A 24,513-nucleotide genomic window follows, 5' to 3' on the forward strand; every position below is an offset into this window, starting at 1 on the left:
AAAAAAAAAAAAAAAAAAACGGCTCATGGTTCATTGATTTCAAAAAATATAGCATTTTACCTTTGAAATTAAATTGAGTATTTCAGTTATTTTTGTCCAATTTAAATTTAGGATTTTGTTTCCTATAATTTTCATTATTAAACAACATTATTAATTACAACAGATGATTTTTGGAAACTCTTACAGTCCATTAGATTTTTAATCATCAGCAATTCACTTTAAGGACTAGGCATATTGTTAGAGTAGTGAGAAAAATTCTTACAGGAAAATATATTATTATCATATTATATTAATATACATATTATAGAAAAACTTATAACTCTAGTTCAGGAGTTACAAGTCTTAGATTTCAGTCTTGGCCTTAACACTCACCAGGCTGAATGTCTGGGCAAGAGACTTTGCTTACGGGGGCATGTTTAACTGCACATAGAGCTTTTCTGACACTCAAAGTGCATCAAACAGTGCATCAAAGTGCCATTTAACTTTTAGAGAAACAAAACTGTGAAATGATATATTCGAAATTAAAAAAATCATCTTCAATGATACCTTCAATTATATAGGAGACCCAATGAATTCAGCCAGACTGCTTTTTTTTTTTTTAAACATATAGACTACCTCACAATAAAAGTTGCTAGAAAATCCATGATCAAGTTGTTAGAATCCTCTGAAAATATCCTCTTTACAGGAATACTAAAATAGACAGAAAGCATACCTGGGCACCTTGTTAAATATGGTCTATATCAATGTCTACTATACTTCAAATTAATGCCAGGTATAGTTTACACACACACACACACACACTACATAACTACATAGAAATAGTAATGTCAAGAGAGTCTAACTCAGAAAAGCCCAGGCCACGTTTGGCGTCCGTGGTACGTGACCGCAGCCAGAGCCTGTTCTGCCTGGAGCGTGGTGCACAGTGGGACATGGGACACACACTTGTGATGAGAACAGGTGGTTCAACTGGCCTGGGAGAACCATGAATGCCATCGTTTGGGAAGAGGGCTTTATTTCTATTTTGCACCATGGGGTTCTTGAGCCCAAGATGCCTGGAAGAAAGCAAGACTAAAGCAGGAAATGACGGCCAGGTTCTTGCAGCCATCACAGAGGTGGACGGTAACAAAGGCTGGAATTAGAACACCGACCAAGCAAGAGGGAAGATGAGATGGACGCCAGACATCCGAAGAAGCTGACTGACCTGACCGGACTGGAGTGAGGAGGGGGCTTGTCACAGGAAAGGGCGGAGCTAAGCTGATTCAAGTCTGGGTCCTGGGAGCTGGCAATACCAACCAATGAGAGCCAGAACCCAGGAAGAAACGTGGTTTAGAGGAGAACAAGTGAGTTGTCACTGCGGCGTCGTGTGGAGAAACTCGGCAGGCAGTGGACTGTGGACTTTGAGTAGGAGACGGGAGCTCGAATGTGGATTTGGGAGTTACAGAAATTCTGGGAAAAGCTGAGGCTGAACTGCTACGAGAGTATCATGATTGGTCTTTCTCCCGTTTCCTGCCCATACGAAACGATCCCGTGAGAAAAGTCAAAACTACTTTATTGTCAGCTTCTGCAGCACAGAGGCTGTGGTTTTGCTTCTCTTTTCATGCCTGGAGCAGAGCTTAAGAGCATGAAGGAGGGTTGCTTCCCGGTATGAAAACTCAGAGCACAGAGAGTCAACTCAGATTCAACACCTAATATGGAGAATATGCTAACGTGGGATTTCTATAGGCTTGTTTCTCCTATAAGGATGAATCTTTGTGAGCATTTAAATTCAAGAACTGTGCTGTTCTTTGCGTCTTAATGATAATTAAGCTGATAGAACAATCCCACAGGTTCAAATCCCAAGCCCCTAACAATGTGTAGTAGTGAATTCTTTGCCCTTGAAGTAAGGGCTGTTTTCATCTAAGATGTGAGAATAAATCACAGACTTCTTTTACATGCCTTTGTCCTGGACCATGAGATGTTAAAAGGTTAATTAATTAGTGACAATTACATTTATAGCAATCACATATGAACACTTATCAAGTGTTAGATACTGTAGCAAAATCTTTCTTATCCCTCTCATTCAAAGGAGGTACCAGGCATTTACATCTTAAAGGAATGAAGGAACACAAAAGTGACTACTAATCAGCAATTTCTTCTCCCTTCTTTCTCTTTGCCTCTCGTTTCTCATTCTATTCCAGTTGATTGACTGGTAGGTCAGAGGGGGAAAGGTATAGATACACAGAAATGTATAAAGAAAACAGTGTCAATTATCCAAATTTCTGTTACCCGAAATTGGTTCCTGTCACTAGCTGGCAATGACCCCATCACAAAACCCCTTGCTCCAATGAACACCCAGTTGTCCAAATGGTCCCATGTTCTTATTAATTTTAGAAACCCGAAGCTATGTTATCCTTAGATGTCACTTTATTACATATATGGAATGCATGGTTACAAAGAGCCAAGGACTCACTACAGCCTTTGATCCCTGACTCTAAGGACAGCCCAGCCTAGAGCCACGCGATGGTGAAGGACAGCCCAGCAATGTTGTGTGAACCACAGTGGATCGTGAGAGTTTGGGAATTTACATGGTATGATGTCATGATTAATGACCAAATGTTATGTTTAAAGAAGCTGACACTGTACTCAGAAAAAAAGGAATAATCACAAAGAAAACATGTGATTTGCTTTAGCTACTATATTTTCTGTGTCAATAGCAGTCATTATTATAGCTATAGGTATTCAACTTGGCATTAAATATTTTGGAAGGTAAATTACACAATTAACTACTGGGTTCAGTGTGCTTAGGAATCAGTTGAATAAAGGCTTCATTCTAAAAATAACTACTTTTTAAATTCCAAAATAAAATAAAAATAAATCTAGGCAAACTGTAAAATTATCTCAAAAATATTTTAAATATTTCAGACACATCTCTTCATTTCATAATTTTAAAAATATTTTTTCAAGGCAATATCTATCTCTATAGATACACACACAGACATACACACAGGCACACTAATTCAGAGGCTACTCATGATTATTCAGATACTTTCTTGAAAGAAATTATAAAAGTCAAATCCCAAAAATTCTTTATAGGATTTAGTAAGAATTGTTAGGTTGTTACAAAAAGTTTAAATCACCACCTTCAAAAGTTTATGCTTAACACATGTTTTTCAATTGCAACTCTCTCATAGAAATACTTTCCCCCTCCTCTATCTTCTGTTAAAGAGAACAAAAAGTTCACGAATGCATTACCTCTTTGTTTCCAACTCTTTGCATGGCATCCCCCAGGTGGAAATAAAATCGCCCATCATCAGTGCCAGGATCCCCAGATTCTATTCCTTCCTGTAGAAAGGACAGTGTCAGTATTTATGAAAGAATTAAACACCAGATTTAATTCATTGATTTACTTAATGTTTTCTAAGAATCAGAAAATCACCTCAATATTAAAGTTTGGCAATTAGGTTACTGGTCAACACTTACAATGCAAAGCCAAAGGGAGGTAATAAAGTTCAACTAAACAATATATTCATCATCAATTAACAGTGGAATACCCCACAAAATCAGTATGACGCTTTGTGAACTGTCTCTGCAGGAGCAATTGTATTTCAATATCTCAAAGAATTTCTTTGTCCGAGTTTCTATCACGTTTATTTTGCTCTCCAAATCTGACCATATGTCATCTAGAGGCTTTTTTATCCCTGAACCAAAATGTTTAGCTGCTCATAGATGTTTGAAATGATAGAGACCCAACTGCAAATAATATTATTTTTCCACTCAAAACAAATGTGTCCTCACTTTTCAATGAAATCTTTGACAGAACATACAACAGGATTAAAGCCAGTTGGAATCTTTAATTTTATTAAACACCTCCTATCCTAAAACACTCAGCTGATTTCCATCCCCACTGAAGAACTGAAAAGAACTGAAATTTAAACTTATGTAAAAATCAGAAAGAACTGAAATTATGTAAACTTATGTAAACTTATGTAAAAATCAGAAAGAGCAAGAGAATGAATTTAGAAAAGTAAAAGAAGGATGAAGATACAACATATTTAAATGTCTAAAAAACTGCATCTTTGAGGCCTCTTCACAAGGAGCCCGTTATCTTTTACTCAGAAGAAATTTTATTTGCATAATGTTGGAAAATAGCAGCACGGAACAGAAGCATCACTCATGAGAGGAGAGCTGTGATCTCGGCTTTTGACTGACTGACACTCAAATAAACGCCCTTTTGCTCATTAACTAACCAACCCTGCCCTCCACTTCCTCATACCTGAGCCAGGAGAGTACCGTTAGGTCCTTATTATATGAAAGGAAATCTAAGGGGAACACTTTAAATCAGAAAAACCCACATGCCCACAGGGTCATGGTAGGGAACAGGCAGGCTGCAGAGGCCCAGTGACAGCCAAGACAGACTGAGGGGTGCATGCCCACCTCAAGGGGACACCATTGCTCAGCTCCTGTGCTGAGATGTGGGCCACATGTGAACTTTCCAGAGACACCAGAAATCTGCATGATTATATAAAATGTTCAGATTTTCAACTAAGGCAAGCAATTAAAATTGTTTTGTTTTGTTTTGTTTTTTTGATACGCGGGCCTCTCACTGCTGTGGCCTCTCCCGTTGCGGGGCACAGTCTCCGGATGCGCAGACTCAGCGGCCATGGCTCATGGGCCCAGCTGCTCCGCGGCATGTTGGATCTTCCCGGACCGGGGCACGAACCCGCGTCCCCTGCATCGGCAAGAGGACTCTCAACCACTGCGCCACCAGGGAAGCCTTAAAATTGTTTTTAAGAGAATTATCTGGCCAAATAGAACATGCAAGCTACTTGCAATCAGTGGGTTGCTATTGGGGATCTCGGATCAAAGTCATGTGAAAGAAAGAGATCACAAAGGTGGATCACAAAAGTACTAATTAAAGTTCACAAGTAGCCAATCAGCTACCTGGCTGATATGGTAGCTAGGAGCTAGTGTTACTATTTAAATTACAATTAAAATAAAAAATTCAGTTCCTCAGTCACACCAGCCACATTTTAGATGCTCAACAGTCACGTGTGGCTAGTGGCTACCATATTAGAGGATACAAATAAAGACCATTTCCTTTGTGGCAGTAAGTTCTGCTGGAGACCCCTGAGCCAGACCAAATGTGATTCTGGTGAACTTCAATTTTTATGTGAGAAAAAAATGATAGCATATTTTAATCTGAGACTTCAAGGCTATCAGGCTCTTGGGGATTTGTCCTATTCAGTCTGCATTTGTTACCTCGCTTTCTAAAGGTTTCTGTGAGCCCTGTTCAAAGTCATTTCAAGGTATAATTAAATTGTAAAAGTGGGCTTCCCTGATGGCGCAGTGGTTGGGAGTCCGCCTGCCGATGCAGGGGACGCGGGTTTGTGCCCCGGTCCGGGAAGATCCCACATGCCACCGAGCGGCTGGGCCCGTGAGCCGTGGCTGCTGAGCCTGCGCGTCCGGAGCCTGTGCTCCGCAATGGGAGAGGCCACAGCAGTGAGAGGCCCGCGTACCACAAAAAAAAAAAATTGTAAAAGTAACAGTTAACACATTGTCCAAATTTTAAAATATCTTATCAACTAATAACAACTGCAGTTTTAGGAATTCCTTCATGAAATTGTTTCCAAATAGTCTCTGCTCACATAGTTGGTACTTCTGCCTCTGATACTCTTGACTATATGCTGAAGGTCCACACTGTCTGTGAATGTCATGGTCCAAGGGTGTACATCTCAGCATTGAAAAGAGTCAGCAGTGCATGCCAATCAATCTACAATACATAATCAAGGGTGTCCAAATGACTCAAAGGGATCAGAAGAGGAAAACGGAGGGAGTTACCTTGAGATAAGGGATGCTCTCAGCAATCTTGTTCTGTGCCTTCAGAATAAAGCCATAATGCACTTTAGCAAAACCGTCATTAGGCGTCACATTTAGAACCTAAACCCAAAGAAAACAAAAAGCTATTGTGATGGACTATGAATTCTACAAATGACCATCAAAACAAATTTTTATTAGCTTTGCTGTACAGTACTGGGACTGGATTATGATGTCATAGCTTAAAATGCTATAGTGTTTTGTCTCATTGCAATACCTTAGGCTTAAATGGCCCCAATTCCCCTCAATTCAAAATGTTCTCCAAGAATGAAGAAATGAATGAAAAGGCAGTGACCATTAAAGCATTGCTTTAACAATGCAAATCAGCAAAACCTCTGTCAATTTCATGACTTCAGTATTTTTGTAGTGATCACGAAAAACTGCTTTAAATTAGCTTTACTTGAGGTCAACTCCAAATGTTAATATGCATTTCTTTATGTACATGCTTTATACATTGCCTTAATTATGAGAAAATTTAGATTTGCATTGAAAATATATCACGATCCATCATAAATTTCTTGAACACCCAGACTATTTTAAAGACTGAGGATAAAGTGGTGACCAAATCCAATATTCTGTGATAAAACCCAGGTAAATATTTAATATAAATCAGATCATTGTTTATTATCGTATGCATTTACTACGATTAAAGATAAATTACGCAAAATGCCTCTAAATTAAATATTAGCAGTGAGAAACCAAAAAAACATTCAACTTGTGAAGCTGCTTTGACAAACTAATTTACAGACCAAAAGTAAAGGGTAAAGAAGGTTTGAGTTGAACGCATGTAGAGAAAAGATGAATATCCTACAGCTTGTCTTCATCCTTGAGCCTGAGTAGGAAAAGGGAGTCATGGGATCTTTTACACAGAAGGAGTAAGTGTGCTGGGCAGGGACCCCATACTCTTGGTGAGTCCACAGTGCACCCTGCCAATATTTTAGTGTTTTCCATCTTGCATCTGCGCCTGCACCTCATCCACTAGCAAATCCAGCCAACGATACCATTAAATATATTCAGAATCAAACTCCTTGTCACTTCCTCCACTGCTGCCATCCTGGTCCAAGTGTATTGTCTCTCTGCTACCTTCTTACAGAAGCCTCCTAACTGCTAACCCTCTGAACCCCAGCCCCACTCTCCTGTAACCCATTCTCTACATGGGTCCTGAAAGGACACACTAAATCCTAAGTCAGATTTTATCCCTCCTCTATGCAAAACCCAAAGGGGTTTGATTTCACTCAGAGTAAGACCAAGTTCTAGGAACAGTCTCTAAGACCTCCCTTGGGCTGGGCCTCTCTACTTCTCTGGCCTCCTCTCCTATCCACCCCCATCAGCCACTCTGAGGCACCCTGGACTCCTTGTTGCTGCATAGAAGGCCAAAGGCACCCCTGCCTCAGGACCTTTGCACATGCAGTACTCCTTTGCCTCAAACCGTCTTCTCCCAGACATCCAGATGGCCCACTCCCTTACTGTGATGAAATCCTTGCTCAAAGGTTAGCATCTCAGTGAAGCCTAAGCCGAATCACCTGATATAAAACAGACCCTCCAGCTGCATCACTATCACTTTCTAACTTGTTTATGGTGAGACTCCTTTTTCTTCATAGCACTCGTCACCATCTGACTTATTTTATTTGGATTTCCTCCACAAAGATGGAAACTCTGCAGGGATTTTGTCTGTTGCACTCACTGCTGACCCCCAGTGCTTGGAGCAGTGCTGAGTACACAGCAGGTCGTGGAGAACTCTGTACTAACTGAACGGATGGGTGCATGCCGGGCTCAACTCCCCAACTAGATCTCTGAGAGCCCAGACTCTGCCTCTTCTGCACCTTCCACAGCGCTGTTACTGAGTCAGGTGCTGAGCCAGAGCTCAATAAACACTTCTGGAACTGAACTGTACTGAGGCTGATCACATTTCTGGTAGCACAACTATGAAGGAATTATTACAATTACTGCAGCTATACAGATGACATTTCTGTTTGCCATAGACATAGCCATCATCTCAAGTAATTAGCAAATGTATTAATTTACTAGCTATTTCAGAACACACAGAACTTTTCTAGGCTCTGGACATATCAACATAAATGAGATATACCCTCTTTTCTCAGGAAGCTCTCAGTCAAGGGAAGGCGACAGACGCACAAGAGGACCACAGCAATGCGCCGTGGTAAGTGTAAGCACAGCAATAGGCGTGAGGCACGGAGGGGTACAGAGGATGGGCATCTAGCTCACTCTAGGGTGGGTGTGGCAGGGGCGAGTGCTAAAAGTTATTTAGGGATGAATGGGAGTTCACCAGGGAAAAGGAAGGTGGGGGACTTTGGGGGAGGCATTCAAGGCACAGGAGAAAGTGAATAAAAAGGAATAGTGGGCCAGGAACAGCAAAGGCAATGAGACTGGAGAAAAGGACAGGAGGCAAACCACGGAAGGTCCTGTTCAGTATCACGTACAAGATAATCCTCAGGGAGAGTGGAAAGAAATGACAAATGCTCTACCTATATCTGTCTATGAAATATAATATGGACTGTGCAACTGCTCCAGGGCTCTCCTCTCATCTGCATGGTGGACAGTCCCACGTCCCACTCATACACCTGCTGTGAGGGGAGGGTGGGCGATCAGGACCCAGAGTGACCGACAGGGCTGCCCTCTAGGCTTGATTCTTTACGATCACCTACCGTGCTTACTGCAGTTTACATGCGGTGCATAATGGATGCACAGGTTGTATTATCTAGGTGTAATCAACAAGCCCTCAGAAAATGAAGATTTCTAAGAAAACCAAATTGAGATTAATACTAAAAATGTTACACAGATTCTCCCTCCCTCTCTTTACACATACACACACATACAAACACACACACACATACGCACAAGGCACAGACAACAACAAACTGGCAGAGCTGACATTTCTAGTTCCAGCACAAACTCTGCAGGACACACTACCAGGATTAAAAAAAAATCATACAATCATAAATAGTCTTTGCACATGGATGTGACTAAAATATCAATTTTTCAGTGTGAGTTAAAAAAATGTTGGCAGTTAAATGAAATTTTTAAAGTATTTGAAATATTTCATTTCATATTAAGACCTATTTTAGAACGTGGACCTTTCACAATGTACATCACAGATTAGTACATACATACACAGACATAATATATAAACACATAAACATACATATCACAAGTTTTTGTTTGAACAGTTTTTACTGCAAGGGGACGCAACGGAACACGTTTGAAGATCACTGCTGTGGGCAGTGGGAACCACTAAAAGAGCTGAAGCCAAGGGTGGGAGGTAAGATTGGCATTTTGTGTTGATGAAGATCATAGGAGAACAAGCCTGGACGGAGTGGATCTATCCTACTTTAGGCAAGAGATGATGGGGCCTGGGTTAAAAAAGGAGGGGAGGGCTTCTCTGGTGGCGCAGTGGTTGAGAGTCCGCCTGACGATGCAGGGCACACGGGTTCGTGCCACGGTCCGGGAGGATCCCACATGCCTCGGAGCGGCTGGGCCCGTGAGCCATGGCCGCTGAGCCTGCGCGTCCGGAGCCTGTGCTCCGCAATGGGAGAGGCCACAACGGTGAGAGGCCCGCATAACGCAAGAAAAAAAAAAAAAAAAAAAAAAAAAAAGGGAGGGGATTTGAAAGATATCGAGGAAGTTAAAATTAACCGAGATTAGTGACTTGTTTTCCCAAGCAAGTGTGTGTGGGTCAATCTTTGTTGAAACTAAAAGCAGCAAAACAAACAAAACAAAACCCAGAAAGGGAACGATCGCTGATTTTCATAAATTTACTCAAAGATGAAAATCAACATGGATAAAAATATAAAATTACAAAACATCCATTTGCTGCAAATGATCTTTGACTGAGACAAACATATCAGGATAAACTTTAGTAAAGAGAATCTATCAGATTCAGTTTATTAACCTTGTTAACTTAGCAGTGACAGGAGGGTACAAAAGGCAAACCCCACACTTATTTTCAGTTTAGCAATGCTTCTTCAAATAGAAACTCACTCGGTTGTATAATAAGGCTCTAGTTTAGATTTTCTGCATCCCGTTATGTTTATCCCGATGAGGTTATGATTTCAAATGTATAAACAACAGCAGGTAAGTTTTATGTTTCAAAATGAAGTAAAATGTTTCACATAGTTGAGATTTAGTACCGGGTGAAAAGAATGAATATATTTAAGGAAGATTTTGAAAAGCTAGAGAAGGACAAATCCATAGTGGGTGAAAGAGACCAGGATGCTTTCAGATCCCGCCCGAACCTCAAATGTGCTTGACACCCTGTAGACACTTGATCATGGTTTTGGGGAAGGAAGGAACGGAGGGAGGGAGGAAGGAAGGAAGGGAGAAATTCTATACTTCCATCTTTGTGCCTTGTGACCGTAGCAGAATAATGGGTATGTCTGATATAGTTTGACAGTTCTTATATTCATATGTTCCTGAATCACTGAGATACATGATGTTTCCTTTAACCAAACTTTACAAGGCAGGGCACCCAGCCATTAGCAAATACAATGCCCCGTACGGACTTATTTTATGACTTGTAACGGGTACTTTAGCACGTGGCACAAATTTTCAACACTTTAAGCTCGACCCACTCTGAACAGATATTAGAGATGCTACAAACAGCAAAGGTCTTACTTCTGCTCTCTCAGAAAATGTAAAAATTAGGACAAAAGTCAAAAGACAACTGCTCCTAAATCCAGTGATTCCCAATTATGGGACCAACGGTAATAAAAGGAGGAAAGCACCACTTTGTGGGTGGACCCAGTCTCGAGACTGAGTATGAAATCACTATACCTGACAGCATTTTAAAAATAGAAGGAATCATATTGTCTCTACTGAGTAGGGACATCTGCATTTTGATGCAAAGTGCACCAGCCTGAAAACCACTGATCCCGAGGCCTAAAGTAAAGAATAACAAGTAAATGTGTTCATCTTTCTTTTACAGAGGCATTAACTTGCTCCAGCTTCAAAGTTCATTTGGTATCCTGTTTAAGTTGTACCAAATGACGTCCCTCATTGCTTGAAGGAGTCATAGTTTTCTAGATTACATAGTTACTTGCGACTTAGCAGTTATTCATTAGAGCATCCATTATAAGGCAGACATCCTTTTAAAGGTATCCTTGCTAGAAGATCAGGTAGTCAATGCCCTCTGAAAGGTGAGTCATTTATTCCATGTGCTCAAAAGGCTTGCGTTCTGTAGTCTCTCTCTAGTTTGGTCTTTTAGTAAAAAACGTACAAGATTATGTGTTTTTAAGTTCATGAGTTTAAGCGCATAAGTTTTTCAGTTCCTTTTCCTATCATAAAGAACATTTTTAGAAAGGCTGCTTGTGGACTGATAAATATCAATATATAAGTTTTAAAAAGATCACAATTATAGGTTGAAGGTTTTGATATACCAAATGTTAACTAAAATTTAAAATCTTCTGATGAAGTGGAAAAAAAAAGGGAGATGAAAAAATTTAGGATATGTCAACTATAATGAGACAAATTTGATTTAACTTAAAGAGATTGAGCGATTAGGTGTATTAAATGCAATTTACAAATAACATTAGAACTTCGTGTTCAAAATAATTTGATTAATTGTTAGTAGCAAATTGCTGCTTGCTTACCTCTTCATAAACCTTCTTGGCGCTATCATTATCTCCTATCAAGAGGTACCCCACTCCAAGGTCATTCTTTAAGGAAGCATCATCAGGAAATAGTTGAACTAATTTCTGCAGAGTAAGCAGGGAACCCCTCATGTGACCTGATTGGTGGAAAGAAAAAAAAATAGAAATAAAAACAGATTCTGTACACCTCTGTATTGAGACTACAAATCATAAGAGACTACTCAACAGAGCCTGAGGGCCAGCTTAAATCTGATTCTATATACTGATGGCTAAGTACCCATTAGAATTTCATCCTGCAGCTGCAAAGGCATCAGTTACTCCCATAAATAGATACTGAATATAATGCTGATTATAAATCCTTTAAAGACACTCCTATTTTCTAAATTTGTCAACATTTACCCTTTTATGTCAAATTCCCTCTTAAGAAAGTTTTAGTTACCAGTTCCTTATTTAAAAATGTTTACTGGGATATTTTTGATTTATTATAATTAAAACTATGAATACAGAACAGGCAAATAAGAGTACTATGCTGTCCTCTTCTCTTAGTAATGACCTAGTCCTGGAGCAAAGGAGACATCATCCAGTATTAGGGGACCCTCTGGTGGACGACAGGGGACCATGCACACATGAGTCATGAAAACCCAGCTTCAAGGCGTTTTTAAGGCTGTTGGATGCACATTGAAGATTTCAGGAGCCAACTGTCATCACTCCTCACCACAGTTGGAAAGACAAATTGTATAAGGGAGAATGTGCAAAATGAGAGTCCACATGACACAATTAATTACCTAAAGGGCTTTGTTGACCACAAACTGAAAATTAGCCAAGACATGGTAGGACCATCAATAAGCGAATGCACTTGGACGCTCCAGTAACAGAAAAACTGTTTGGCATAAAACACCACCAACTCACCCCACGGGCCGCTCCCCATTCCTCGCCAGTCTGGGATGGTTTGCTCAGCCTTTCATTCCTTCACTAATAAATCTGACTCTACCTCTCTGTACCCCTCCTCCCCCACCTGCCCCACTTGGGCTCACTTTTCTGCTGCTTTTAAACTTCCCCTGTTGAACCACAAATTTATGGTTACCAAAGGGGAAGGGGCAGGAGATAAACTAGGAGTTTGGGGTTAACATATACACACCACTCTATATAAAACAGATAAACAACAAAGGACAAAGGCCCAGGTGAGAGTCCGTCCTGCTGCCATGTCCTCCCCGCCCCTTCCACTTTTTTTTTTTTTAATATTCTTTCCATTATGGTTTATCACAGGATATTGAATATAGCTCCCTGTGCTATACAGTAGGACTTTGTTGTTTATCCATCCTATATATAATAGTTTGCATCTGCTTCCATGACTTTCAGGATATTGATAGCTCCCTGTGCTATACAGTAGGACTTTGTTGTTTATCCATCCTATATATAATAGTTTGCATCTGCTTCCATGACTTTGTTTTGAAAGTTCCCCTCTCCTGAGAAGACTGCCCTCTCAAATGGTAGCCCAACTTCAAAGGTCAGCTAAATGCCACCTCCTCCAGGAAGCCTTCCTGCACCACTGCAATGAATGCTGACTTTGCCAACCAGGAAGAGGGGAGTGTGGGGACTGGCGTCCAATCTCCAAATCCTCCCCCACTTTGAGTCGCAAGGGACTTCACCACCTAGTCTGCACACGGGTCCCTCCTCTAGTGAACCTGCCTCATTCTCATTCAGAGGAAAGACTATATTCAAATACCGAAGGACTGTTTCCAAAGAAGGTTAAATCTACTGGTGGGCTGTGTTTCCTCTGGGCCAGGAATAGGGTGAGGCAAGAGAGGCAAAGTTTAAGAGGGCACCAAAAATTCAGTCATCAAGATGCATATTTTATACATTAAAAAAAAATCAAAATTAATGTAAAAAATCCACAGTGCTAAGCAAGCCATGTCAGAGCCCTAGGAGAGAGGACAACTCAGTGACACTGATTTGCGCCCGTGGCGAGCGCCTCCATGGAGCCCCAGCCTTGCCTTTTCCATCCTGTATGTGTGCTGTATGTTTTCCTTCCCCAGGACTGGCCCTTATGAATATAAGTCCATTCTTCTAGAATAAGACCTTTTCTTCTAGTTTCCAATCATCACTTAGGTTCTACTCCTGTCACAGATTTTACTCATCTACCAAAGCAACACAACTACCTTTAATTCTTATCCTTGATATAAAGTTCAGTTGACTTTGAATATTACTTTTATGAGCATTTCCTAGTGTAATCAAGATAATTTGTCTACGTAACTTATCCAGCCAGCAGAGAACCCACCTTAGGGGTTACACATGGCTTAGATTCTTCCCTCCTGGCTTACCGATGGCATTTTAGGTGAGAGAGAACCAATCACTGGCCTGGTTATAATCAAGTTAGGGTACAGGGAGTCTCCCTTGCCTTTGGCACTGGGATCCTGGGTCAGTTAGAAAGGATGCTTTATGCTGCTCTTTTCAAAGCATTTGCAAATTTACTTAGTGATTAAAATTTTTTTTCTATCATTTTCTTTAGTATAGAGTCAAAACTTACAGGTAAAATTTTTAGAGTGCTTAGAACTCCTAACATTCCTCCATAAAAACTGTTGCACCGATGATTTCAGCCACCATGAATCAGTCGGTTATTGTTAAGAGAGAAAAGAAGAATTTGGCATGATAGGAAGTTTTTGACTGCAGACCTTTTAATTTATTAGCTATGATTCCTTAGGCAACGTATCCAACCTCTCAGAATTCCATTTGCCTCCTCCTTAAAGTGTGTGTGTGTGGGGGGTGGGTAAGTGGCAAAGTACCATGTGCATCTTTGTAATTAAGAAGGATTACTCTTTCAGCCTGACACAATCAGAGAAGTTGCCTGAAATTCGCTATAAAACTCAGGTTCCCTTCCATGTAACTAAACTCTTCTAAAAGTATACACAGCCTGCAGGTTTTTCCAGATAAAAGCACGCCATTGATTGCCACTGAACTGATTCTTACTCCATTTCACCTAGAAATTGCTGTCTGTCTGACCGCCGCCTCAAGCTCAGCTTCACCAGGTCTGCGGGGACGTCAGGCAGGCTGGCCGCCTCTTGGTAGGTTTGGATGGCCCTGCGCAGAACCTCATTGCTCCTCCTTTTCTCAGCCAAATCATCTTCACACTAGAGGGAGGGAGAAATGTCCCAGGACAAGCTGTATTTGCAGTTGCTCAAAATAGTTATGAAAAGTTGACTTTGGGATATGCTTTAAAAGTGATTCAAGACAAATTCAAATTTTCTTTTTGGCAAGGATTAAAAGAATAAAGGAAAGCAACATGGCATGTTATTTTAATAATATGAAGAAAAATTAGCTACTAAGCTACCGATGAGAAAGGCTATCATAAAAGCAAGACTAATATATGTGAGGGCTGATGGAATTTATATCCTGTTATGCATCATTAATAGAACTGCAGTCCACAGTTCCTGTTCTTTCACTAGGTTATTCCTGTGTTCATTCATTCCTTCAACAACTATATTATGTTCTAGACAGGTGGCAGACAAATTGAACAAAACAGACAAAGCCCTTTTCTCATTTTGCTTCGTTCTAGAAGGGAAAGTCAATATACATATAAAAGTATCATGTGTCTTGTGGCCATAAGTGCTGTGGATAAAAGTAATGTAGGCTTCTGTGTACTGACAGTGGGGTGGCAGGAAGGATGCTAGTTTAATCGGGATGATCAGAGATGACCTGAAAGTAGTGAGGCACGAAAATACCTAGGAAAAGAACATTCCAGGCAGAGAGGACAGCAACAGCAAGGGCCCTGAGGCAGAATTGAGGAATAGAGGAAAGGCTGGTACGTTGAAGGGGAGCTAGGAGGAGACTGATGGGGGGTGGGGCATTGGGTAATGAAGAGCCTAGTAAGCCACTGCCAATCCTACTACACTAACTCTACATGAGAAGGAAAGACACTGACGGTTTTTGACGTGATCTCCTGTATGAGTCGAAAGGATACTGGCAGTGATGTGAAGAATAGACAGAGGTGGGTAAAGGGAAAAGTGGAGATCCCAGTTAGGACATTCTGGCAGGAATCAAGACAAGGGGTGATGACAACTTGGACTAGGGTAGCAGTAATGAGGTGGTAAGAGGTGGTGGGATTACAGGTACTTTGAAAATCAAAGCCAACAACAGACTTGCAGATGGTCTGAATGTAGAGTATAAGAGAGAGGGAGAGAGAAGTCAAGGATGAATTCAACATTTTTGGCTTGAGCAGTGACCAGTTGGAACTGTCATTCCTGAGAATGGGAAGCTAGAGCAGAAAGAAGCAGGTTTGTAGGGATATGGGATCAGTTCAGTTTTGGACAAATTTAAGCCCCAATGTCTATTAGGTACTCAAGTGGAGATATGGATAGAAAGGTGCCTACATGTGTCTGGGGTTCAGGAGAGAGGTCAGAGTGAGAGAAACACTGGGGAATCATCGAGGATACAGAGGGTACTTAGAGCTAAGAAGCTAGATGCAGCTGTGAGTGTAGACAGAGCAAAGAAGAGGTCCAAGAACAGAACTCTAAAGAGCTGCAAGATTTCAAGGTCATCAGAGGTCAGAAAGGACCAGGATAAGACCAGCAAAAAGGACGGAAGGAAGAGGGAAAAAAATAACAATTTAAAAAGTGGTATTCTGGAGGGCAAGTGACAAAAGGTATCGAGAGGGAGTGATCAATTGTATCAGAAGTGGCTGTCAGGTTGAACAAGATGAGAACTGAAACTAGATCACTCTGGATTGGGGACGATGTGATGCCTCTGAGGGTCCCAGCAAGAGCATTCCCATGGGGCTGCTGGGGACCCGCAGCTGAGTGGCTCAAGAGAAAACAGGAGGGAAGGAGGTGAACACACCTCTTTCAAGGAGTTTTGGCGTAAAGGGGAGCAGAAAAATGGGCCAGTGATTGGAGGGTAATGTGGAGGCAAGGGAGTGTTTTTTAACAATGGGAAATATTACACCTTGTTTCTAAGCTGATGCAGAAGACCCAGTAGAGGGCGGAAATCTGATGATGCAGGGGACACAAAATTTAGAATGATGTCCTTCAGCAGGTGAGAGGGGATGGGAAAGGGACCAGAGCAGTTCATCCATGCTAACATCCACGAGAACAGGGATTGAAATACTAGAGGTAGGAAGAGAGGGGTGAACTGTAAAATGGTCATCAAAATCTCATCAGAGGGGGCTTCCCTGGTGGCGCGGTGGTTGAGAGTCCGCCTGCCGATGCAGGGGACACGGGTTCGTGCCCCGGTCTGGGAGGATCCCACATGCCGCGGAGCGGCTGGGACTGTGAGCCATGGCCGCTGAGCCTGCGCGTCCAGAGCCTGTGCTCCACAACAGGAGAGGCCACAACAGGGAGAGGCCCGGGTACAGCAAAAAAAAAAAAAAAAAAAAAAAAAAAAAAAAAAAAAAAAAAAAAAAAAAAACCTTAGCAAAAAAAAAAAATCTCATCAGATTTAGTAGACTACAACTTGAAGCATACCATTTGAGAAAAAAACGATATAGATGCTAAAAGTAGCATGTGTAATTTTTTCTCAGAATATCCTATTTAACATGTTTACCTTGTTAAAACAAAGTGTGTGCTGTAGGCAGTATGTAGATGCCTGCAGAAACAAAACAAAGTCTAACTCCACAGCTTGAGGACACAGTAAGGAAATGATGCATCCCTCCTCCACCCCAAAATGAAAAACTAACAAGAATCAGCACAAATTGATAAAGATACCTGTGGGAAGCTTTTCATAAAATACCATATCAAAGAAAGAACTTGTTAATATGTACTGATAAGGCTAAGTTTCTCAAGATGATAAGGGCTGGAATTGAATCAGTGGTGATGGACAGTGGACAGATGATAAAAGAAAATTGATAGGATGAAAATGTCTAGATTAGAAAAGGGCAATTCACCTGTGCTTGACAGGAAAAAAGAAGCTTCAGAATATACAACAATCTGTTCACATCTGCAAATGGTCTCCAGAGTAGACTTATCTACCAGGAGAGAAAGTCCAATGTCAGTATCCTGTACTGGTCATCCTGACTGCATGGCCTTCTATACATTCATACGCTGGCTTTTCTGTTTAAGCATCAGTTTCTTGTGAGTTTGGCTATGGTGAGTTAACTCCCCCAAACATGGTCATTCATAGATGACGTCACAGAATGCCAGAGTCCTAGAGCTGAGAGAGCCCTTTTGAGACCATCTTGTTCACTTTCTTCATTTGGTAGCCTCTTCACGCTACCAAACAGATCCTGGAACTGGAGGGTCTCTTCAAGGTTAGTTCAAGGGCAAATGTCAACCGAGACATCATTCTCTATATAGAGGGGAATAAATATCTTAACTAAACTCAATCTGAAATGACAGACAGATGATACAACTACATGCCTTGTTCCTTTCCCTCCTCCATCCTCAAGGTCCTTCATTTTAATGAAGTATAAACATTTTAGAACTTCCAGAAATGGAATTTTAATATCAGTGTTAAAATAGTACATAATTCTTCAAAGTCTCTTAAATAAAACTGATAGGCTTTGCTGTGAATATCAAAATTGATTGATATTGATTAGTTTAGCATCTGTAGATAAAGGATTTGCCCTGAAACTGAGCATTTGCTACAGGACATTAACATCAGAAAGACTTTTGTTGATTCAAATGAATTCCCCATCCAACCTTCCTATTTGTGGCAAGAAGATGCCTGAAGATGCCTGAGATGTGGCATTTTCTGCCTGAGAGGCACTAATGGTTTGTGTAAGATAATAAAGTGAATTGAGCTCATAATTTTTTGTCTGATGTTCAAGGAACTTGGTCAAAATTGATTTTCACAGCAATCCAAAGAATAAGACACTACCAGTGCTACTTTTTTTTTCATGTATTTTATTAGTGATTTATTTATATATTTATTGGTTGTGTTGGGTCTTCCTTGCTGCGCATGGACTTTCTCTACTTGCTGCGAGCGGGGGCAACTCTTCGTTGCGGTGCACGGGCTTCTCATTGTGGTGGCTTCTCTTGTTGCGGAGCACGGGCTCTAGGGCATGCGGGCTTCAGTAGTTGTGGCTCACGGGCTCTAGAGCACAGGCTCAGTAGTTGTTACACATGGACCTCGCTGCTCCATGGCATGTGGGATCTTCCCGGACCAGGGCTCGGACCCGTGTGCCCTGCACTGGCAGGTGATTCTCAACCACTACGCCACCAGGGAAGCCCCAGTGCTACTTTAGAAATGACAGATACTGTAGTTTCTATTTAACTTAATGTTGCTGAATTTGAAAAATTTGTTGGGATATTCCAAAGTAGTTGTTTAATCTGCTAACAAAGAACGAAAAAGTCATCACGTACTCCTCCTTACAAAATCCGTGTTCTGTTGAACTTTTAAAACTCCTACAAATTTAAGCTTTCTTTTAAATTATTCTATTAAAATTTAATTTACCATGCTTAAATTTTGCATTAATGTTAATATTGATAACACCTTGTAGCATAATAGTTTAGAGATAAAAAATATTGCTGAGGCATAAATCTCAAATTCTGACTGTAAACAAGGGTATAAATATAGCAAGTGCCACGTGCAAAAAGTATTGCATTTATTTAGACTTTGGTACCCGCAATTAACATCACATATAAAGAAAAATTCTAAAGCATGAACCGTTTTTGCCATGATGAGCATTTGGCCCAATCCTTATTCTTTTGAGTTCATATGCTTTTTCTTAATCAAATGACTGCCGGGAGTAGCAGCAAAGCACGTCACGTATTTGAATAGGCGCCATCTTTTGGTAAGAAATATATTCTCTCTCGCTTAATAGCAATACAATTTAGCAATTTTGGAGGATTACTGACCAAATTAGTTGATAGAAATGATACAGTTGCTGTCTTCTAAACCTAGTCTGTATTGCACCATGGATAAAAGGAACTTCTTTGCATTAAATTTTCACAAATTTATTAAAACTGAATTAATACAAATTTAATTAATAAGTTTTTAAGGGGGAGATAGGAAGAATTTGAGCATCTGGATTTCGAGTGGTTGCCACCTTTAGTTCAGAGCAAAGCACATTCGCTTTATCTCCAGATGTGTTAGTTTCCATGTGAGTGTCACCCACAAGTGACAGCACTGCCCCCTCCAAAGGGGGGTTATCAGCTTCTCCTGGGTCTGGAAAATTTCTGCAGCTCTGCATCTGCCATTTCCCAGCAGGGCTGACAGTCTCATCCCCCCAGGCAGGGCTGGAGGAGCTTTACTGCCTGACATTTGTACATCAGCCCTGGCTTTTACCCAGAGTTCCAGACTACATTATCTCCGACGGTCTGTTTGACACGTGCACTTGCGTCTCTAATAGGCATCACAAACTTCACAGGACCAAATGCGAATGCTTGATTTTGTACCTCCCCAAACCTCCTCCACCTGGCACTATCCTTTCCTTAGATGGCTTAACCAAAAACCCTGAAGTTGGGAATTCCCTGGCAGTCCAGTGGTTAGGACTCCGCACTTCCACTGCAGGGGGCCTGGTTTCCACCCTTGGTCTGGAACCCAGCAAGCCGCATGGAGCGGAAAATCCGAAGTCACCTTCGAGTCTTCTCTCTGACCCTTACATCTAATCCATCATCAAGACCTCTCAGCTCTGCCTTTGTCCACTGCTCTGTCTCCACGGCCATGACCACAGTCTGAGCCAGCACATCTCGAGGGCACCTGTAATCGTCTCCTATTCTTCTGGCTTCTACTTGTGCCACCAGAATCCATTCTCCACCAAGCAACCAAAGTGATCGCTATTTAAAAAACAACCAGGGCTTCCCTGGTGGTGCAGTGGTTGAGAGTCCGCCTGCCGATGCAGGGGACGTGGGTTCGTGCCCCGGTCCGGGAAGATCCCACATGCCGCGGAGCGGCTGGGCCTGTGAGCCATGGCCGCTGAGCCTGCACATCTGGCGCCTGTGCTCCGCAAAAAAAAACAAAACAAACAAAAAAAAAACCAACCAGACGGGCACACCCATGCACAAACCCTCCAAGGGCCCCCAGCGCACAGAGAATACAACCTGAGAGGCCCTGCTCCTGCCTGCCCGTGTCACCTCCCTCAGCATGCCCCTGCTCCTGTCCTTCCAATCAAGCCAAGGCTGATTCCCTGCATCACAGCCCTTGCCCCCCTTCTTCCCTCTGCCTGGACAGCTCCTTCCTCGACCTTGACATGTTTCAGCCACTTGTCACCTCCCTAGGGAGGCCTTTGCTGATCACCTTATTATCGTGTTGCTGTGTCACTCTCAATCATACCACCTACAAACAAAAAATCATAATAACATGTTCTTTATTCCATGACCTTCTTTTCTCTATGGCATGTATTATCATGTAAGATGTTCTAAAGATTTGTTTCTAACCCTTCTAATATTCTTTAAATATATATTTATTTATAAAGACTTTCAGGGGTTTGCTCAAACATCACCTCCTCGGTGAGATATTTTCCTTCCACCCTATCCAAAATTTCAACCCCCCACACATCCTATGGCTGTGCTCTTCTTTATTTTTGTCTCCTGACAAAGTATCCAGTAGCTATGTCTCATGCACTGTCTTCTCCATTACAATGAAAACACCATGTGCTTTGTTGATGGCTGTGCCTGCAATGCCTAGAATAGGCCTGCCACAGAGCGGCCTTTCACTACAAAAAACTTGAGTAAGAAACTTTTAAAATATCTTTCATTGGAATATAAGCTCCACAAGGACACAGACCTCGAGAGTGTTCTTCATGATAAATCCCAGGATCTAAAACAGAATGTGGCCCACAGAGGGTTTCCCAGCTACAGAAGGACGTGGAAAAGCTTTATGAATTGAGGAGCTGGAAGATGGAGAAAGTCCAATAAGAAAGGAGAAGGTAGCGGTTGAGAATCTGCCTGCCAATGCGGGGGACACGGGTTCGAGCCCTGGTCCGGGAAGATCCCACACGCCACGGAGCAACTAAGCCCGTGTGCCACAACTACTGAGCCTGCGCTCTAGAGCCCGAGAGCCACAACTACTAAAGCCCTCGAGCCTAGAGGCCGTGCTCCACAACAAGAGAAGCCACTGCAATGAGAAGCCTGCACAACCCAATGAAGACCCAATGCCACCAAAAGTAAATAAATTAATTTTTAAAAAAAAAGAAAGAAAGGAGGGCTTCCCTGGTGGCGCAGTGCTTGAGAGTCCGCCTGCCGGTGTGGGAGACGCGGGTTCGTGCCCCGTTTCGGGAGGATCCCGCGTGCCGCGGAGCGGCTGGGCCCGTGGGCAATGGCCGCTGAGCCTGCGCGTCCGGAGCCTGTGCTCCGCAAATGGGAGAGGCCACAACAGTGAGAGGCCCGCATAACGCAAGAAAAGAAAGGAGAAGGTGGGGAAGGCGCTGGGGAGAAGGTAAGGGCTAGGAAATGAGTCAACTGACAGAAACTATACAGAGAACAAAGTCCATCCCACTTTATATTTTAAAAGTCTTTTCTAACCACACTTTGCAACCTCTAGTGATAAAATGAGGTTCTTAAACCTCTAAGGAGCCTGAAGTAAAAACTAGGTAGTGGGTCTAAATGGAACAAACGTGAGGGTGATGGGAAACCAGTGACAAAAGTGTTATTCTTTCTTTTCTTTTCAAAACCGGAGAGAAGCCAGATGGAGGGGGAGCAAAATATGTTACTAAATTCACAATACAAAATAGCAATAATTAATTGTCTCATTTAAAACTGTAATTACTGCTTGAATTTATGTACCTGCATGAGAAATCGATTCTCTATACAAGTTAGAAAGGAAAAATAAAATGCAAATACTGGGTTTGAAAATCCAATTATACAGAGCATAAGGACATCAAAACAGTATCCTCAGTAGCAAGGTTTCAGCATACCTTTGCTTTCCCATATCGCGCTCCTGGACTCTGAGGGTACTTCCGAACCAGTTCTTCAAACGCATGCACTGCTTCCTCAATTCTTCCCTGTTAGGAAAAGGCAATTATATACATACAATAAATGCAAATGCATAATGTTATTCAATTTAATATTCACCAAGTAATTTTGTCAAAATTTCCTGGACTCCTTTCTGAGTTTAAGACAATTTTATCCTAAGATTCTAAATAACTAACTGCATTATGACAAACAAAAAACTAGAAATGAACATAAATACACTTTATTTTTTAAAAGGCAGACACCTGGCAAATGATGTACCATGAGTCATTGTTAAAGAAATTGCACACACTACTATATATAAGTTAGATAACTAATAAGAACCTGCTGTAGAGCGCAGGGAACTCTACTCAATACTCTGTAATAGCCTCTATGGGAAAAGAATCTGAAAAGAAAAGAGTGGATACGTGTATATGTATAGCTGATTCACTTCGCTGTGCACCTGAAACTAACACAACATTGTAAATCAACTCTACTCCAATAAAAATTTTAAAAAGAAAAACAGGGCTTCCCTGGTGGCGCAGTGGTTGAGAGTCCGCCTGCCGATGCAGGGGACATGGGTTCGTGCCCCGGTCCGGGAAGATCCCACATGCCACGGAGTGGCTAGACCCGTGAACCATGGCCGCTGAGCCTGCGTGTCCGGAGCGTGTGCTCCGCAAGGGGAGAGGCCACAATAGTGAAAGGCCCGCGTACCAAAAAACAAAAAGAAAAAAAAAGAAATTGCATTTTCTCTCTATATGTACAGTTCCCACATGCACTCTTAAAAAAGTTTAGGATTTCAGTTGGGGGAAGCATACTGCTAGCAGCTAGAATGCCTGGGGTCTGCAATGAGAAGGGCACTGTCGGCAGGGAATAAGCACGCAGGATGACAGGGCCACTTGGCCGCCGACGTTGTCACCCATTGAACATGAGGGTTGATGCGGCTCACCGGGTTGCTGGGGCACCCCACTGCTTCCTTGTTATGTGACCCCCCCCTCCTCCCAAAGCCCACGCGGGCCCTTAAGAAGCTGGTCCAAGCACCTGTGGTAGGTCTCTGACCACCACTGTGCAAGCGGAAATGGGGGATGTGTAACAGGTAAGCTTGCTGGTGGTCTTGGCATGGGGGTGAGGCACCTCTCCCCTTCGCAGTCCATCCACAAAGAGAAACACACATCCCCTGGTGTCTAATGGAAGGCGGCAGGTCAGAATATTGGAACTGTGCGATGGAGATGGATTTTCTGAGTTGAACTTTACCACCACTTCAGCTGCCTATCAATCCATAAATCCATTCATTCCATGCATAAATGCAAGCTCACTGTGGTTTGTACGTTGTCACCCTCACTGAGTGAGCTTTCACATCAACAGAGTTTATGCCTCAAACGTGGCTGGGCTCAGCAAACCATACATTACTACCTGATCATTACTGATACCTACTTCTCCACAGCTTGACTAAATAGAGACAGGCAATATCCATATTCAAGTTCCTTAAAATCATGGAAGAAGGAGGTTTCCTATTCCCTGTTACATGCCCATCAGTGGCACTGAGGGTCTGGGAGACAGTATATGCACAGAGGAGTGGTCATGAGTGCGGGCTCCAGAGCCAGAGTGACTGGCTAGACCCTGGGCTCCACCACTTAGGAGGCGTGTGACTCCTGGCAAGTTACTTACGACTTTGCCTTATATGCCTCATCTGTGACATGGGTACAATGAGGGTACTTGATCACTTTGTTGGGCTGCTGTGAAGGTCAAATCTGATAACATATATAAATGCTTATAGCCGCTGCAGAGCGCATGGAAAGCAATGAAAAATGGTAGCTATTATGATTATTACTATCGTAGCGTGGGGAGGATGTGTGAGCCCACATGAGACAATAAAGCGTGCCCCAGGTAGGTCTCTTATCTGATGGACAGCTTAATGCAAAGAGAATGAGGACTTGAAGGCTGAGATAGATCAAGTCAGGAACATATTCTCTAAGTTATATTTATTGTCAGAAATCATTGTATCGCTATTTAAAATATGCTGTGTCTCTCACGATATTAACTTTTTTAAAGGCTTTATTTTTTTAGAGCAGTTTTAGGTTTGCAGCAAAATTGAGAGGAAAGTCTAGAGATTTCTCACATACCTCCTACCCCTACACGTGCACGGCCTCCCCCCATAATCAACATCGCTCAGCACAGTGGTACATTTGTTACGATTGATGAACCTACAATGACACACTGAAATCACCCAAAGT

At 42.0% G+C, this 24,513-nt stretch overlaps 1 protein-coding gene across 1 annotated transcript in view; it reads right to left on the reverse strand.

The window, feature by feature from the left end:
• Positions 1-24,513, reverse strand: part of ASPH (aspartate beta-hydroxylase) — a 216,926-nt gene that overhangs the window by 36,387 nt on the left and 156,026 nt on the right. Inside the window, exons 16-20 of the mRNA XM_007471474.1 lie at positions 22,246-22,332; positions 14,437-14,587; positions 11,460-11,596; positions 5,818-5,916; positions 3,232-3,321 (exon numbers count right to left, since the gene is read on the reverse strand). Of these exons, the coding sequence (XP_007471536.1) occupies positions 3,232-3,321; positions 5,818-5,916; positions 11,460-11,596; positions 14,437-14,587; positions 22,246-22,332 (564 nt within the window). The remainder of the gene's footprint in view (positions 1-3,231; positions 3,322-5,817; positions 5,917-11,459; positions 11,597-14,436; positions 14,588-22,245; positions 22,333-24,513) is intronic.

The sequence above is a fragment of the Lipotes vexillifer genome, unplaced genomic scaffold, assembly GCF_000442215.2.
Source record: "Lipotes vexillifer unplaced genomic scaffold, Lipotes_vexillifer_v1.1 scaffold165, whole genome shotgun sequence".
NCBI classification, from domain to species: Eukaryota; Metazoa; Chordata; class Mammalia; order Artiodactyla; family Lipotidae; genus Lipotes; species Lipotes vexillifer.